This window comes from Aythya marila (assembly GCF_965140915.1).
Source record: "Aythya marila genome assembly, chromosome: 9".
NCBI classification, from domain to species: domain Eukaryota; kingdom Metazoa; phylum Chordata; class Aves; order Anseriformes; family Anatidae; genus Aythya; species Aythya marila.
The window spans coordinates 17,158,565-17,176,921 of NC_139050.1; the positions used below are offsets into that span (position 1 = coordinate 17,158,565).

The following is an 18,357-nucleotide window of genomic DNA, read 5'->3' on the forward strand; positions in this document are numbered from 1 at the left end:
TATAGGCTCTTTAATTGGATTTGACTAGTATTTTGTGTATGCAGGAAGCCTTTGTAGCTTCAGGCATATCACTGAACTTCTGAGGCGATTACAAAGCATCTCTGGTGTCTTCCATGTATATTTTTCAATTTACCATCAGCTCTAATTCCAGCAGGCTCTGTAATTCAAGTAGGTCCTTAGAGGAGCTCCCTGCACTTGCTCTAGCAACTACCCAGTGCTGATCCTGACAGGAATCAACCACAGAACAGGAGTAAATAATTGCTCTACTACAAAGGACTTTCCAAAAATTAACATGGCAGCATTTAAAAACATTAAAACTATCTGCCTCTGTGACAGAGTTCAGCCTGTACCTCTTCTCTGCTGTACTCCCACCAAATAATCTCTGGCAGATTTAAAGACACAATTTATATATATATATATATAATATATATATATATGTTGGCTCAAATCTCAAAATTCACAGTGAACTGTAAATAATTCATAAATAAAAATGGCTGCTAATTTTTTCCTTCTTATATTTTATTAGCGACCATCAACAAAAAGTTGACCAACATGTTATGAGTGATGACAGTAATATAAAGAGGCAGCATTTTCCAGATATGGTTTTCCAAACTACATAGGTTTTGACAACAGGATAACTCAGTGTTAACATTTTAATTTTTGAAGTCTACAATCAGTTTTATCATTTGCTCAGCAGTGCACAGTCTCTAAATCTGCCCATATGGACAGCAACTTCATGATGTCTTCAAGGCTGAGAACAATGGTGTGCTCCAGAGCAAAAGAATAATTTCAATTAAAAAAGAGATCATCTTCAAGAGCACGTAACAGGCCTGAAAAAAAATCATCCGATGTAGACACAGGGAGCACTTCTGGAGCCAGAAAAAGTTACATGTTCATCCATGTGAACATATTCACAAAAGTAGGATTGCTTAGCAGGTTGTCTGCGATGTGCTGCATCCTAGCGTGGAATGGCACAAACCTTGTATGGATGGGGCTGCAGCGTGCCCCCCAGAATTGGCTCTGTGTTGATCTTTGTCACTCCCTCGGGAAGTCGGAAGGTGAATGCCCGTAGCAGGTTGGCAAAGAAAATGAAGAGCTCAGTCCTTGCTAGGTGCTCCCCCAAACACACTCGGTGCCCTGCAGAAGGAAGAGGGAAAGGACAGTGAGTAAATCACCCTGAACTCAAAAACAATCAAATTCATTCTCACACAAAGCAAACGTATTTTTGCTGAGTCTGGAATTTCTTTAGAACTTAATGCAATCAATGACACAAAATTTCCTTTTAAAGAATCCTATCTACAGCTGTAGATATCTGAGCACCCCTTCTGCTATGAGTTTTGCTTCAATTACCTCAAAAACCTTACCTTTACCTGACTGACAACTGAAAAGAAATTCATTCAGTCATGTAAATGAAGTATAAAGAAATGCTCTTCCTGGGAGATATGCTCCAGTTTTTTATGCATAAAGCAGCAGCACAGCTGCTTACAAGTGCTTTTCAAATATATGCCTGGAGTTGAAATGTATGCCCCAGATGAATAACCATAATTACTAGCAGAGAGTTTCCCTCCAAAAATAGGACAGGTTAGATGTATGCATTTCTCAGCATGTCTCTGATTTTCCATATAATTATTTGCTCAGTAGAATTTTTAGTAGATGTCTACAGGTGGATTGGGAAATGTTACTGAAAATAATCATTTTGATTTTATCACAGTTTTCACAAAGGCGCTTATAAGAGATGACCGAAAGGTTTTCAATTGACATCTTAATTATACTGTCTCAACTCAAACTATTCAAATTTGTGCTGTTGGTAAATTTACCTATTGAGAATGGTAAAAAGGCTTCTTGGCTCACAAAGTTTCCATCCTTATCCAAGAAATGGCCAGGGTTGAACTGTCGAGGTGTTTCCCAGTGCTCGGGGTCGTACAAAGAAGAAGCAATATTTGGAAGAACTATGCTGCCCTGAAAGTGGAAAAACACTAATTCATTTCTGGCTGTCAATCTTCCTCCAGCAGCCAAAAACTGATAGGTGAGACGAGCATTAGTCATTGTTTATTTTCAGTGTTCAGTGTTGTAGGCTGGTAAGTTCATTTCCCCAGCAGGAAGCGAAGAACTGTGAGGAATGGAAAGTAGTTTTGATTCAAAATGTCAGTCCAAGCCTAAGAGTGGAAGTGGCCATGTCAATAGAATAATATTTTTACCATTTTCACTTCTAATATTTCTAATATTTCTGTGATTCAGTCTCTGATGAAAGCTAGTTGCAAACCATAATGCTTTTTCCTTGATATTTTATGGGCTTCCTGGGAGAAAAATTCGGTCAAATCTTTCAAATCAGTGTAAGTCAAACGCCTTATCAGCAAAAAATCAATCACAGTATCCTTCAGGATAAACCTCTATGGTTTTGTGTTCACTCATTTGTAGAAACATTTGCTAAAGACCCCTCTTTCACCCATTGGCACCTTTCACACAGATAACCTTCCCTCAAGAGCAGCATCACTCATCACAGCCTGGTAAATGGCTTCTTGTCCTCCTTCCCATTCAGATTCTCACCCAGAGGAATCTAACCCCATTCCTGTTGAGGGAAAAGCCTTGGTACAAATAGATGTGAATCTGTACCTCGCTCTACTTACACAGGAAAGGTCTGTAGCAACTGTGAGAAACTGTACCTTTTTGAGGGGAAAACCCAGCAATGTTGTGTTCCTCACACAGACTCTGGGCATGCCAACTGAAATGATGTTGCTGAAGCGCTGGATCTCATGAACCACAGCATTCGTGTAGGGCAGCTTTCTCCGATCCTCATAGCAGATTAACTGGGAAGGACCCAGAACCGCATCCAGCTCCTTCTGCACTTTCTCTGTGGAGAAATAGTCGCCATTTCAGGTGGAAAAATGTAAAAAACATTTTCACTAATACCATTTTCAAATACATTTTCTATTTGGAACTACTGAGAGAGCAGCGAAATTAATGCAAAAATATAAATAAAGAAAATAAGGTTAGTGAGGTGCTCCAACAGCTGAAACATGAGAAGCTCTGCTTCTGTGTCTGATGCTATTTGATGGTATATTAAGGAAAGACATTTGTTGCTCAGAATTTTAAAACTAAGCATTGCCTCACTAATGCTTAAATGCAGTAGATAACTGATTTATCTTTGTGTTTTCCTTTGGCTAGGTGCCTCAGGCACTTACAGCCAGTAAGATCAGAGCTGTCTGGAATTCAAGTGAGGTGAATCTGGGCCTTAAGAAACTAATTCCTGTTAAAACAAAATGGGTCTTATGCAGGACGTGTTAAGTGAAGCAATGCCAACTAGAACGATGTCCAAATCCCTTTAAAAAAAATGAGATCTGCTTCTTGGCACATGTCAGTTTGTCAAGAATAATACAATTTAAATTACTTCTGGCACAGAAGCGTTGGGAGAATTAACAGAAGTATAAATTTTGTTCTGTAAACTTCAAGAGAAGCAGCACACACATAATAAAAAAATGCCTTAGATTTATAAATCATCTAGTCTTTTTCCAGGGCCTTTAAAGCAGCACTAAAATGCACAGTAGACCATTCTGCATTGCTCCTTTTGTGCTCATTCACATGAAGCCTGCTCAGTAACTGCCAGCAGCCTGTCACAAAACTAGGTTAGGCAGACCCTGACAACAGATAGGCACCTTGTGGAATTTAAAATACATAACCAGAAAGATTTTTAAAGTAAAGTTAATTTTTTTTCTACAAACAGCTATCTTACAAAACCAAGCACATGGCTACTTCAGGATTCAGAACACTTTGAAGAGATCAGTAACTGCAAAACTATAAGCATGCACCTCTGTTCTGGTAGTTCAGAGAACACTTCAATAATTAGGCAAAAGGACAAACTTTTCTGTATGGTACATCATGGAACTGTATAACATTGTCACCGGGTGTCAATGCAGGCAAAAGTATGAAGGGCTTCAAAGCAAAGACAGCAATTAATGGAAGACAGATGTACTGGTGTCTGCTCATTACAAGAGTCTAGATGACATGTATGACTCAAGAAACCAGGGATGGATCATTCTGCACACACCCTGCTTTCCCAAGGATGTGCAGGGTATTATATTTAGATAAGTGAAATTATTTAGGTGAGTCAGCACTTTCATAACCTTAATTACAGCAGGTGATAATAAACATGCAATAACATGAGATTAAGTAAACCTTCTTGTCTGACAGCTAGATGTTAAGCAATTTTTCTTATCTTCATCTCTTTTCTCCATTTAAAATCCTATTCTTTTCTGGGCATTTGTACATATTCTGCTATCTAACAATGGGTTTTCTGTTATCCAGCATAAGAAATGATTCTCTCTTTGGTTTTCATTTAGTGCTCTATGAAAGTGAGTGGTACTTAAAAGACAAGCTTAAAAATGAACTAAAATGTACATAGACGTAACAGATAACCATCAAATTCTCCGCCCACCTGGAATCATTTCTGTTGCAAGAAACTCAAATACATTACAGAGTTAATTTAATCACTGATTAAATTGACACCCTGATATCTTGGGCTCAGAAATTGACTGATAAACAAAAGTAAAAAGCTGCCAGTTTAGCTTTAGCTAATTATCTTTACCCAGTTTTTAGCCCCCAGTTTTGCTACTTGGCCAACACAAAGCAGAACCGAAGTTCCCCAAGACACATCAGTTTCTGGTTTGCTGTTTTCAGCCATCAGTCATGTTTACTGCTGTATGAGTACATTCAGCTTCCTGAAATACCATCAGCAGCTCACCAGTGGCTGCAGCAGAGGCCACCGTTCCATCCAGCAATGTGTGCAAGCACTTTGGCTTCCCAAAGAGCAACTCCAGCCCTCCTACTGCATGCACAATCATACCACAATCTTCATTCCTCCAAAGACCTCAACCCCTACAGCTCAATTAGCCACAACCTCCTATACATATCTCTACTTCCCAACATGCTAACTCTTTCAGGGAACTGCCTTATGGCTGCAGCTGCTGTTAAGAGTTTACATACAGAAACTCTGGATCTACCAATGCTGCCCAGCACAGATCTACGAGCATAAAAAGGTCTGTGTTCCACTAACCATATATCAGTGCCTAGGAATAATCTCTGATCCATTAAAACATTATAAATGTGCTGTTCTATTGCATCAAAAGCATCTGTGTTATGCTTATCCACTTCCTCTTACCTTGGATGTCTGGATTTGCCACCATATAGATCAGACCCCAGTTCAAAGTAGTGCTTGTTGTCTCCGATCCACCCAAGAAAAGGTCATTTATAGAATAAACCATGTTTTCTTCATTGTAGGTAGACCTGGGTTCATCTTTGGACTGCAAACAATAAGAAAAAGTAGAGGTTTATTCATAAAAGTTAGGAAAATCTGAATAGGATTCAATGTGATGTTATCATTGGTTCCAAGCCGCACTAGTACAAACCAGAGAGACAGATAAAGAACATGAGACACCAAAGATGATTGTTAATACAAAAAGCTAACATTTCACAACTGGACTAGGTATGTTTACTCCGTCCATGATCATGAAGCTAAATTATGTTTATCTACAGAAAAAAAAAAATATTGTTGGATTACTTGTGCAAACAGTAGTGCATTTGGAATGTTTCATAAATGGCTGTTGCTCTGAAGATGTGTACCAGGATGTCATCAGGCCTCCAGTCATATTCCATCCCTTAGCTTTTTTTTTTTTTTTTTTTTTTTTTTTTACAGTGACCAGATAAAGAACTCCAGGCTGACAAAAGTAATGGTTCTTAACCTGTGGTCTTCAGGCTTCTGCCCCACTGGAGGGCCGCAATGACTCGTGTACAGCTGCTCTGGGGTTTTACAGTTTGCAGTTAGAAGTGCAAGGACATGCATGTGTATGATGAAATCAGGAAAGAACGTTGTTATATTTTTTAAGAATTCATTGTCTACATTTAGAGAGGTTATGCTCAGGGATCTTGAACCTTTCTTTTGCCAATGGAGCAAAATAGAAAGTGGGAAGGACATTTTTTTCTGTTTTACTATCATCTAGTCTTTTTGTATTGCTCCTACATATCTACTACAGACAGCTCTTTATTTTTTATTTTTTGTAAATAAATAAACCTGGATGATTTTCACCCAGCAGAGTCCCAAAAGAGCTCACTAAAACAATTTCTGGTCCACTGAGGTTCAGGTTTCATAAATCTTGCAACAGCATTGAAAGACTTTAGAAGCAGTTAAACACTTCAGAAGACCAGATGTGTTAAAATTGTGCCAGTATCGAAAAAAATGAAAGCAAGAGGATCCAAGGAACTAAAAGCCAGTTAGGCTGACATCCACCCTAGACAAATATATATATATATATATACCAGCTGATGTAGGAATCAATTAATAAAGAAATACCAGACAGAAATACAAATTAATACTATTTATCACTGTACAGAAAACCAATCTTGGCAAGGGGGTCTGATTTGTTTCTTTGATGGAATTACCAGCCTGGACAACAGTGACAATTTCACAGTTGCAATATACTTGGAGTTCCACACAATAGCTGCTTTTGTTCCCTACAATACAAAATCAAGCACCATGAAGTATTCATAAGACACATGCTAGAAGACCAAAGAGCTGGCCAACAGAACTGGCTAACAGAGATTCTTCCCTGGGTGCACTTCTCTGCAGTGTGATGAGCACAGCAGCAGAGCCATCTAAAGGGACTACACGAGGCAGGCAACAGCCCAGGGCAGCAGACCAGTTTTTGGTGTGCCAGGAGGAGGTAATGGATGGGTGGGTGTTTACAGCCTGATATGGCTGCATCGCTTTTATTGCTGCAACCAGCACACGATCATGGTGCAAGGGGCACCAGCCATCCCTGCGGGGAAGCACTGCCACCCAGGAGCAGCAGCCACTACTCCCATGTGCAGGGGCTGCAAGAATAGATACCCTCACCCTGGATATCTCATTTGGATCTCTGAGCCACGCTTGCCTTGTCAGCTCCACAGTCACACCTATCTCATCTTGCCAACTCCTCTTTCTCCTTTTTCTTCCTATCACCAAGCAGAACAGGAGAAGGAATATGGCCTGCTATAGGGGACAAAAGGAAAAAGAAAAAGTGAAGGCAAGAAGGAGTTGCAGATGGGAAGGGTAGCTGCTAGTCCAGGGATTAGGAAGGGGATCTGGTTCCCAAGAGAATCAAAGAAAAGTCATCATGGGAAAGTCAATAAAGAGAGATATCACTCAGCTTATACAAGCCTTCTACAGCCTTTCAAAACCCTACTGATGCCCACATCCCTCCACTACACCTACATACCCAAAATGCAATAAGTTATCCCGGTTCCCTTTGTATGCTTCAAATTTCACCGATCGCTGGCACTCTCCCCTTCTCCAGGCTGATCTGAAACACTGCTGACCCCTAGAATCCCTACACAATGATCTCGAAATCCAATTGAACTCTTGCAGCAACCTGTCTTGTCAATCTCTTACCAGCCAAATATCCTACCCAGAACATCCCAACTCTTCCCAGCTCTCTTGTGGTCTGCTTCCAAATTCAGCATTCTTTCATGTAGGCCACAAATAATTTTGTAACTTGTGCTACTGAGGAAAAATATGGTATGTTAAACCACCCTTTAGTGAAAGAATTGTAAGATGATGCAGTTTATCAATAATCAGAAAGGATTTAGCAAATGTCAGGTTACTGGATTCACAATAGGATGTCTATGACAGGTAATAGATTGTGAGAAAAGGGCTTAGATGGGATGATTTAATGATCTACCTCAATTTATACCCTATGAATTGTACAATGAAGCAGAACAAACACTTACTTTTTCAATGTGAGCTAGGTAAAAGTCAATGAAATCCTGCGGTTCATCTGGTATCTCACTCTCCTTGTGGTTTCTGATCTCTCTCCTTGTAAAAGAGCTCAGGACATCATAGCAAGACAATGCCTTCTTATGAGGGCCAGGGAGACGGCACATCAGCCAGGGGAAGATTTCATACAGCTGCAGGAGTGATATACAAGAGGTACCACAAAGACTCTGTCACTAGAAAATGCATTTTAGACCTACTAAAAAGAGAAGTTAATATTCATGTTAGCATGTGTTTTTGGCATCGTTAGTAAAATATTCTGAGAAAGAGTATACTTATGTTTTCAAGTTATGAAACGGCATACCATATAATTTCTGGCTGTGTTAATAGTAAGATTCAGAGTTACAAAGGCTTTCAAGCTCAGCCAACAGCCAAATTAGAATGATTATAATTAGAACGAACTGTATTCATTTATTCAATTATTCAACTCATGTATTAAATTGGAATAAACTACATTCAGGCATTTTAAAAGTGAGGTCCTGCCCTCCAGTGGAGAATACCAGGAAATGAAGAAGCAAAGCCATTGCAAACTGCCCTCTCATCTCACCAGGACATGCAAAGGTATCCCCAAAAGGGTTGGCTATACAAATTCAGTATTTCCCCAAAGCAGTCTCTACCAAAAGAGATCTCAAAGAGTCCTCAATAAAACTTGAAACATCTACTACCCATCTGAAACCCAGAAAAGCTGAGAAACAGCTACATGACATTTTGAGTGCTCTCCTCTAGAAAAGAAGGGGTTAGATGACACAACCAGATGAATTTTATCCTTCTCTTACTGTTTGGGAAAATCTGGCCTAACAATAGCTGTTTTCCAGCTACTCTTAAAGCTAGAAAGATCATTCTGAATTTCAGCATATATTTATGCCTGGGTAATTTGTATACATAGTTCTTGCATCTTCAGTGTATTTTCTCTTAGTAATTATTTTCCTGCTCAAAATATCATCCCCTAATTTGTTTACCAGCAGAAGTTTTTTCTCTGTCTTCATTTTGCTGAGCTTATCTTGTTTGTACTCTCCTAGTTAGCACTTTTCACCCAGAAAGCACTTTATTAGGTATTCACTGGAGGCTACACTGGAGAATGCAGTTAAGAAGCTGGAACATGGACACAGCAATGTCCACTTTTTGCCTAATGCTGAGTACCCTTTGCATTCAGAGAGTGGGTCCCCCTCTGTCTGGAATGATTTAAACCACGCTAGAAGTCACAGGCACAACATATATTTGAATCAGCCTTCTCTCTCTTGATTGTATATAAAACAATGTCTAAATTTGGTACTGTGAATCACACTTTCAGACCTGACATTCAGTATTTAAGAATCATGATGCCCAAGGCAGGCCTCTGTTTTGCATGAGGGTTGAGCAACTGAGTAACAAATATTACCCAGGAGCAGTCCATCAGCTTCAGCCTTGCTGCAAAGATGTAGGAGTAAACTACCTTTACCACAGTACTCAGACATAGGACAATGAACACAAATGACCAAGGCTGGTCTGTAGTGCATTACCATCACACCTGGGGACAGTGCAGTGCCCAGTAAAGCTGCATGGGACATCACTCACCCATTCTAAAACTGTTATGTCTAACAGCCACCTCTTGAATCTGCATTTCTTGCTTTCTACCATGTTCAGACAAAGACAACAGGTTATTTGCTTACATGATGAATAAAGCTGCCTCCAAATTTGAATAGACGCTCTGTGGCTCTAATCAGCTCTCGGAAGGTTTCATCCTCTCTTGAGAAGCGATGTCCAAAAACAACAGCACAAATCACATTTGAGACGGAATGAACGAGAGGGAAAGAAGGATCCAGGGGATTTTCTGCAACCATAACAATAAATGTCACTTGAATGTCTTATTTTCTGCTTTAGTGAAATGAGAGAACATTAGAGGTTACCGAAAGAACTTTCAAGCAAGCATTGCATTTCACAGAGAAACAGCAATCTTCTTACAAAACTGCAGTATCCTACTGATTTTTCACAGCTATGGTGCAATCCCATAATCCCAGGAATGTGTTTTGCACCCTAAAGAAATGCCAGACTGCTAAAATATTTTGCAATACAACTGAGCAAAATTAGAGGTGGGAAAAATGATCTATGCAGATTTGCTCTCCGCAAATTCAAAATAGGTCTCAAGCATGTGAGTGACTGAAAACACCTTGAGATCAAAGGGAATCTGAGAAGAGAACTGTGAGAAAACAGGAAAACTTAGTCAGCAAAAACACAAATACATGCAAGGCTACTATATTTTGTCTGACCTTGCTAGAGATGCACAATCTCCAGTAAGATAAAATGATGGAAATTCTTTTCAACCGTGTCAATAATATAGTAGCTAATTTTAAAGAAATTACTTGAAAAACTAATCCTAAGAAAATTTTATGACTTGAGAATAAATGACTATAAACAACTGTAGCTATATCTGTACTGATGCAACTGTCCAACACCTAAGGCACAATTCTGATCAGCAATTTATTGTTCTGTACTTCAGAAGATTATTTTTTTCCTGCACATGTGGTCACATCTCCATCTCTCCTAGTTCTTAAGCTGAGGGATTTGGTTGGATTTAATTTCTTTTAATTGACACAATGCTAGCTACAGCATGTCCTGATTTACTTTGCATTTTGCATAATGACCAGCATTGGGAAATCTTACTCAAATACTCCTAACTGGGTTGATCGGGATAAAATGTAATGAAGACAAGATTGTACTCACCGCTTTACAGAATGTATGCAAATGGTGTTACAAGACTTAACTCATCATCATTGATAATATTTCCATATCTTTATGAACCAGCACCATATTAGAGCCAGCAGCATGCCCTTGAGGCAAAGAAGGCCAACGTCGAATCGGGCTGCATTAGGAAAGGCCTTGCCAGCAGGCCCAGGGAGGTGAGCCATCCCCTCTGATCAGCACTGGTGAGACCCATCTGGATGCTGGGTCCAGTTTTCAGCTCCCCAGTACAAGACATCAACATAGAGAAACAAGCCTAGTGAAGGGCCACAACACTGGAGCTTCTGATGGAAGAGAGACTGAGAGAGATGGGTCTATTTAGAATGCTCAGGGAAGTATCTTAAATGTGTATAAATACCTGATGGATGGACATCAAGAACATAGATCCAAACTTCTCTTGGTGGTATAAGGTAAAGGACAAGAGGCAACGAGCAGAAATTGAAATACATGAAATTCTGCTTAAACATAAGATATTTTTTTTTTTTACTGTAAGGCTGATTGATCACTGAAACCATTGCCCAGAGAGGTTGTGAAGTCTCCATCCTTGAAGATTTTTAATACCCAACTGGACTTGGCCCTCCACAACCTGTTGTGATTGACTCCTCTTTGAGAAGCGGTTGTACTAAACAGTCTTCAGGAATACCTTTCCATCTTAACCATTCTATGATTCTATTAAATAAATAATAAATAAGATCTAGTTTTGCTTCCCTATTTCTGTAGTTTTATAAATAAGTTTGAGCAACAATAGCCTCCCACTGAGTTTGAAAAAACCACAGGCCTAGGCTTTTTGCATTTTTAGTTCATTCCCCATAGACACTCTAAGAGCTGACACACACTCTTATGGAAAAGAAACTGCCCTTGATTTCAGAGCAGGACAGAGTAGTTCATACACTAAAGACATCAGACAAATGACAGGAAAGAATCAGTATTTGTCACAGTGATACCTTTCATACTTGCAAAGAATTCTACCAGGTAGCGGGCCTCTTCTTGAACTCGATGTTCCAGACCTCTTTTCCCCAGACCCAGGTTGCGTAGAGTCTTCAGTGCAAACCTCCTCTGCTGCTTCCAGGTGTGACCAGTTGCCAACATAATCCCTAAATCCATTCAAGGAAGAGCTCTTTATCATGCTAATATTTATTACAGACAAATACTACTTTAAAAGATTCACTACACAACAGAATATAATGAAACTATTGTATTGCCTATGAACACAAAGGAACAGCTGTGGCAAATGCTGAAAGCATATGGGCAGGGCCAAAATGGACAAACTCAACTGGATAGTAAGAAGAAGATTAAGCTTGATTGCAAGATTAAGCTTGATCTAAAACAAACACATTTCAAAGTTCAAGAGCTGCTTCTCTAGATGCTCTCTGAAGGTAGTAAAAGTGAAGCTATGGAGTGACTGTAAGGGACCAAGGGCAGTTCTGAATGATGAGGATCAAATAGACACAGACAAACCCTGCCACTATGGTACTGTTGGAAAGGGTTACAAGCTACAGAAGAGCTGCTATTTGTCATGACAATGCTTCTGTACAATATTTATGGTGGGGGAAAGAAAAAAAAAAAAAAAAAAGTCACACCTTTTCCTTTGGCCATTGCTCTGAAGAAAGGAGATACGAGCCTCCCAGAAACGTCTTCAGGGTGGGTGGTCATACCATCCTTAACTGCTTGATATCCATTCAGTACGATCACTGGAGCCCATCCAAACCATAAGGTGAATACATTGCCATGAATTTTTGCCATCTGTAGATGGGAGAGAAGCCAGCAAAGCACCAGTGAAATCCCACACACTACAAACAAACAGAGGATGAACCTGTTTTTATGTTAATTACAGGACCAGCCCTAGCCTGGAATTATGTTCTCCATCTTTCCCATAAGACTACAACTATCTATGAGAAAGTATGAATGTCTTTTCCAGCATTCATTTTTGGAAACAGACAAATATGCCAGCTTTTCAGAGCCACAAATGTATGCTGACAAACCTCAGGTAGCTTTCATTACCACACACAAGCCAAGGCTCAGTCACAACAGTCATCATTTTCTGCTTCCAGCACCCTGTCCAAGAGGATATTTTCTATGCATAACTTCTGTTCCAGAATTTATTTCAAGAATGTTTCTATCATTTGTACCAGTAAAGTAACAAAAAGGGAAGACAGAATCAGAGGAGTAACTAGCTTGTAAAGACTACCAGCCCTCACTTTGCATATCTAGGTCCTGGAACTTGATTAAGATCATTCTGTCTCACAATGTTCTTACTTTCTGTCTGAACCTGCAGCTTGGTCACAACAACTGGCAGGCTTCATCCAAATGGCAGTGACAGAAGCAAATGAAGTTGTCTATTGAGAATTATGAAAGCACTGAGAGAGCCAACAATGAAATAGAGATGAGGAGTACTCCTTAAAAAACAATTAATGGAAGGTTTGTTTGTTTGTTTTTTACATCCATCAGTACAACAAGCATATACACACACAGCATATCTTAGTATCTATTTCCTGATTAAGCTAGAGACTGCCAATGCACAAAAAGCTAAAAATCTATGCTGTGAAAGTCATTCCTTAAATCTGTATTTTCTTCCCTACCTTAATTTCTGATATACCTAAAGATATTAAACCCTAAAGGGTATTAAGTTTCACATGAATTTGTCAAACTCAGGGTTAAAAGGCATCATAATGATTTTCACCTATTCAGTACCTCCAATACCAGTGCTGGTATACTCTTAGCCTGGCAAACTACTTTATGCTGCAATAACTTTTTCTTATTTTGTCAACCAAGTCAGTAGTTGCCAAACAAACCAAGCACAGTATCACAGTGACCAGTAAACAATTAAAGTATGTTAACAGTGCTGTTTTGAAAGAGGATGTTTTCACATAGCAAACAACTTAAGAAATTAAAAATTACAAAAATTTTTAAACAATTAGAGTATCCAAAAATAAATACCTTCATGAGGAGATCACAATTAAACTGAAAGTTCAGCTGTATCAAGGTCCCAAGAATTGGGAGAGGGATTGGCCCAGGAGGAAGTTGTCTCCGTACTCGTTGCAACTTAACAAACTGCATAATTAGAAGAAATAGAACAAAGGCTATAAGAATTTGACTTATTGTCAACATTTTAACTGCTGCTTTTACCAGCTTGTCTTTATTGAAAATAGTCTATTGAAGCTATTAAGGCTGGTTGCTCAACCAGTTTTTTTCGTAAGAGTCTAAATTTCATATAACTATTTATTCCACGCCCTCTAACCCTCCCTCTTTATTATCAACCACTCTTTTTCTGTCCCACCCATTACATTTTGAAGCTGAAGCACACTTAGTAGGTGTATATCCCTCTCCTTCTTATTATTCAGATTACAATTATCAAATATGTATCACAGGATTTGTAGGAATGGTATCTTAAACTATGGCCGAGATTTTCCATGCAATGTAGATACACATCTCCACATGCAAATTCTCCATCTAATTTTCTGAAACAATTGTGGATGTGTGTGCTCCTACGAATTCTTCATGAATGCTTTTAGAAAAGCAATAACCATACATACAAATGGAGCATGCAAACGTAAGTGGATATTAAATCTTGGACTTTTTGAAATGTTTTGTATCTGTTCTATTTATACCTATATCCAGGAGAGCCACTGATAAAGGGTAATGGTAAGGCTGATAAAAGTTTAAAGCCCAAATTTATTGTAAAATAGATATACTAGTATCTAATGGTCAATACGCAAAGCAAGGTTTGTTAGGCTTTCAAATTTAGTTTAAAACCTAACTATTTTAATGTATAACCTCACATTTTTTCTAACCTATTTGCAATAGGTAACATCATTAAGGATTTTGCTTGCCTCTGAATTTCCTTTTTCAATCTTGAAATAAGGGTGGATACTTCTACAGAATATTTTGAGCAATTGTCAGAAAGCTTGCTCGAGAAATAAAGCATATACATATAGACAGTACCTCTACTGTGAAACAAAAAGAAAAAAAAAATGGGGGTAAAATCTATTAGGAATCTGGAGCTACAACCAGAACTGAAGATCTCTCTTTAAGAGTGAGAACCAGTCAGAACATGCATGTGCCACACTTGGCAAGTTGAGAATAAATGCTGAATGAAGCAAAGCTCTTTGCCAGGTTTCAGCACACGCAGGAAGTATAAATCTGTTATCAGGGGAGTTTTACATGCCTACAATCAGACCATGAAAAACCACATGAGAGGGGCTGTGGACACCACAGCAGTGATGGTTAGAGTCCTGTCTTACAGATCTTGATTGAAATGCTGTGGGTAAATGCTTCTCTGTGAAAAATGCACATTCCCTGAAAGCAAAACATTAATAATAGAAATACATTTTCACTAATCTTCTGAAAACCTGCCAAGAAGGCTTGTGCTTCATCTTGTTTCTTTCAGCTGCTCTTTCTTTGGGGCAAAAATTGCTTCACAGGATTTGTGGCTCTGGGACACACAACGCACTTATCCAGAAAGAATAGCCTGGAGTCTGCCAGCCCACAATTTCCAGACCTCCAAGTCAATTAGCTTCCAACCACCACACTTCATTACCATTAAAGCATAATTGAGGAATGTGTATTAACCAAGAAACGGCTGTTTCTATGCTTCTACAAAAGCTTTATTTGTTTACAATAAGAAGCTTATTCTTCAAAGCACTTGTTTCTAATTTAAATCTCTCTTTCAACAGCAGGGTTTTTTTCCACTTTAAAAATTAATTCTGATGGGTTCATTTACCTGCTCCTTACCCAGTGTGCTTTTGCAAAATCTACTTAAAATTCACTACTTCTTCAATTTTTTTTCAAGTTGATACCAATGTAGATCCCTAGATTTTTAGATAGTCAAAGATTTTGCATCTAGATGTTTGTTTTGTTTGTTTTTTTTTACATTCTCAAACCTGGGGTCCTGCTCTCAATCAAGTCTTTAGAGATCAAGTGTCTCCATCTCCCAGCACAGCCGAGGTAAAAGGAGTACAGACCAATGGCCAGGACACTGCCCAAGTCAGGTGGCCGTAGCTCTGCACAGGACCTCCACAACTTCCAGGGCAGCAGCCTCACAGTAAAAACCTCTTCATTTCTTTCTGTAGCCTTGTGGCTTGGAGTTTTCATGTTACCACTAATCCAGGTATCTAGCAAATACCACTGCTCCCTTCAACACCTTGACAGATTTACTAAGGCCCTGCCAGTGATCAGTCACATCCTTCATCCACATCTAACATCGGGGCATGATGCAGGAGCAGCCAGGAGAAATAAAAGGGCAGGAAGCGGAGCTGAACAAAACCATGGATCAGCACTTGCAGTTACGGCCATGCTGGAGAAGAGAGGGTGTAACAGGGCACCCCAGACCCCAGCCCTTCTCCACCTCACACAGGGTGGCCATTGTGGGTGAGCGGTCCCACCGATGAGTGACTCTCCCCTGTCAAGCCAGCAGCCCACCTTCTCCCGTGTTGTCACACAGGCACCAAATTCAGGTGATTTTTCCCCAGATCTTTCTGCCACATTTGCCCATGACAGCTCAGCCACGCTCCGCAGAGCTCACTCAAGACGATGGCCAGATCCTTGCCTCAGGACCAGCTCCTAAAATGGCTTCCCCCTGTCCCTCCAGCCTCCACCATGCCGGTCCCAGCCAGGCCCTGAGGATTTCTCTCTGGACTCATCTGGACAGGATCCTCACTGTCTTATCTTCTGTTTAAATTCCAATATCCATCTCCAGTTTCTCCAGGGCTACCTTTGTTTCCACATTTTCAGATTTTCTATAATGGAACTCTGAAACTTTAGAAAACATTTGTCTCTAGGATGATCCAACTCCTTAAACCACACATACCAAACACAATAAAAAATATCAGCGGGCATGAGTAAAGTAGTGCCCAATCAAACTTTTCCAAGCCTTTCACAGGAATCCAGACATTGCAGCCAAAACCCTCCCAAACTAACTGATCTCCTAAATCATGAAGCAATGGCTGTACAAATTCATCCTAACACAATGGACAGGGAAGATCCTGAGAGTATGAATTCAGATTCAGAAAACAAGAAACAAGGGTTGAGTAATTTGTGCTTTATGTGTAGGAACGGTGATACTCTGGTGCTGATTACATTCCCAAAACTAAATGTATTTTCACAATAAAGAATATAGCTATGTTTGAAAGTAAACCATATGGATCTCAACAGGAGCCCTGCAGCTATTGCCTCTTTCCTGCCGGGCTTCTAGGAGGGGAGAACAAGCATAGGGAGAGAAGGCATAGAGAGAAAGGAAAAGCTGGCATTTACTCATGCTGATATCTGTATTATCAATCCATTATTTGTTTGTTTTCCTTAGGCTTTCTGACAACCACTCCTTTTTCAAAATTATATCTTTTTGCTGCTCTAAGTGACAATAAAGCCTCAAGTTGCTTTCTCTGATGATGAAGTGAAGAGGCTGCAATCCGTACTGTCATCTGCTTTTTATTTTAATGCATGCAAAGCAACGCTGTTAGGGAAAGTAACTACAGCTACTCTGCAATTTAAGAAACAGTAAAGGATAAGGTAAGACAAACAACTGCATAACATAAGAAGGGCAGTAAAAACAGAAAGCCAAATGAGGCCAAACAGGGAGCAAAAATTGGAAGCAGGAAGGCAGACCAAGCAAGAGAACACCTGAAGTGGATTTTGAAGATGAGATAGAGGCAGGAAAATGAGAGTAGAGTGATCTGTGGGAAATAGGATGGTCAGTACATTCTTATTATGTCTGCTCCACAACCGTCATGCACCATTCAAATTTTGCTTGGTAGAGACCCCAGACCTTCCCAGTCCAGGTAAAACAGGGGAGCAGAAAACCTTTCACAGGACTCACTGGCAAGCTGAGTGTGTGGAGTAACCTTGAGATGTTAACCATAATTTATTCTGGCACATACAGTTTTCCCTACAGAGTATGAGTAGGTACTTAGCATGGATTACTACAGCATAAGAGTATCCAGATGTGTTTTTATGTCCAATTAGATGGCACTGGCATCACCGGTTACTGATTTCATAGATCTCTGCCTGTTAAACTGTGGTGCTTTAAACTACAAGATAGGCTGAGGTAACTAAAACAAACACAGCTGACAATGACTTTAGTCCTACAGAAGTTACTACCAGCTAATTGGTGTATAAAAATAACCCCTCATATGCTAGCATACAGTATTCATTTCGTACGTCACAGGAAAAAAACACACTCTCAATCTTGTCAGAAAAACCCTTTGTTAAATGTCAGTAACTGAGCTAGCAAAATGTTCAATGTCCATATTTGCTAAGTACTTAAGCACAATGCTCATAAAGGGCTTCAAGAAGTCATCAGTAGTGCCAAATACTCTGTTGGTGGTGATATGCTAATTTATGCTGATGGATGTCATCAGATATCTCTAATAAAGAATCCATTAAAGAACTGAAAAGAACAAATGAAGCTGAATAAATTATTGAAGGATCTGCAGTAAACAATGCCAGATGACTACCTATCATGAAAAATATGTGTTCTTATGTTGCTGTCAACCACTGGGTTCATAAAAGGAAGAAGGAACTATTTATCAACACTTTGTGTTAGCTTGCTCTTGTCATTTGTCTTCCAGTCCTTGCTCCTTGCCTGGATTATGAAAAGCTCTCCACACCCGCTTAATGAAGCCATTCCTCTACTTTCATCTCAAGGGCAGAAATACTACTTGTTTTAGTGGGTGAAAACCTCAACTTCTTGCCACATGTCAATGACAGAGTTGCACAACAACAAACCTGTTCAGTCTCAGGAAATGTAATTATCCCAGATTGTATTAGCTGACTCTTTAGAAGGTTTTTCCCAAGAACTTAACTCCTCCATCCACTAATATCCAGGGACAGACCAAATGACCTCT

General features: G+C 39.6%; 1 protein-coding gene across 1 annotated transcript; it reads right to left on the reverse strand.

Annotated features, from left to right (window-relative positions):
• Positions 1-958: 958 nt before the first annotated feature.
• Positions 959-13,627, reverse strand: LOC309881517 (cytochrome P450 2J4-like; the record flags this gene model as incomplete). The annotated part of the gene is made up of 9 exons (XM_082767581.1): positions 959-1,137; positions 1,818-1,959; positions 2,664-2,851; positions 5,156-5,297; positions 7,759-7,935; positions 9,451-9,611; positions 11,464-11,613; positions 12,100-12,262; positions 13,457-13,627. 9 exons carry the CDS (start codon positions 13,625-13,627, stop codon positions 959-961), a joined length of 1,473 nt encoding a protein of 490 aa, XP_082623707.1.
• Between the last annotated feature and the right edge of the window lie 4,730 nt (positions 13,628-18,357).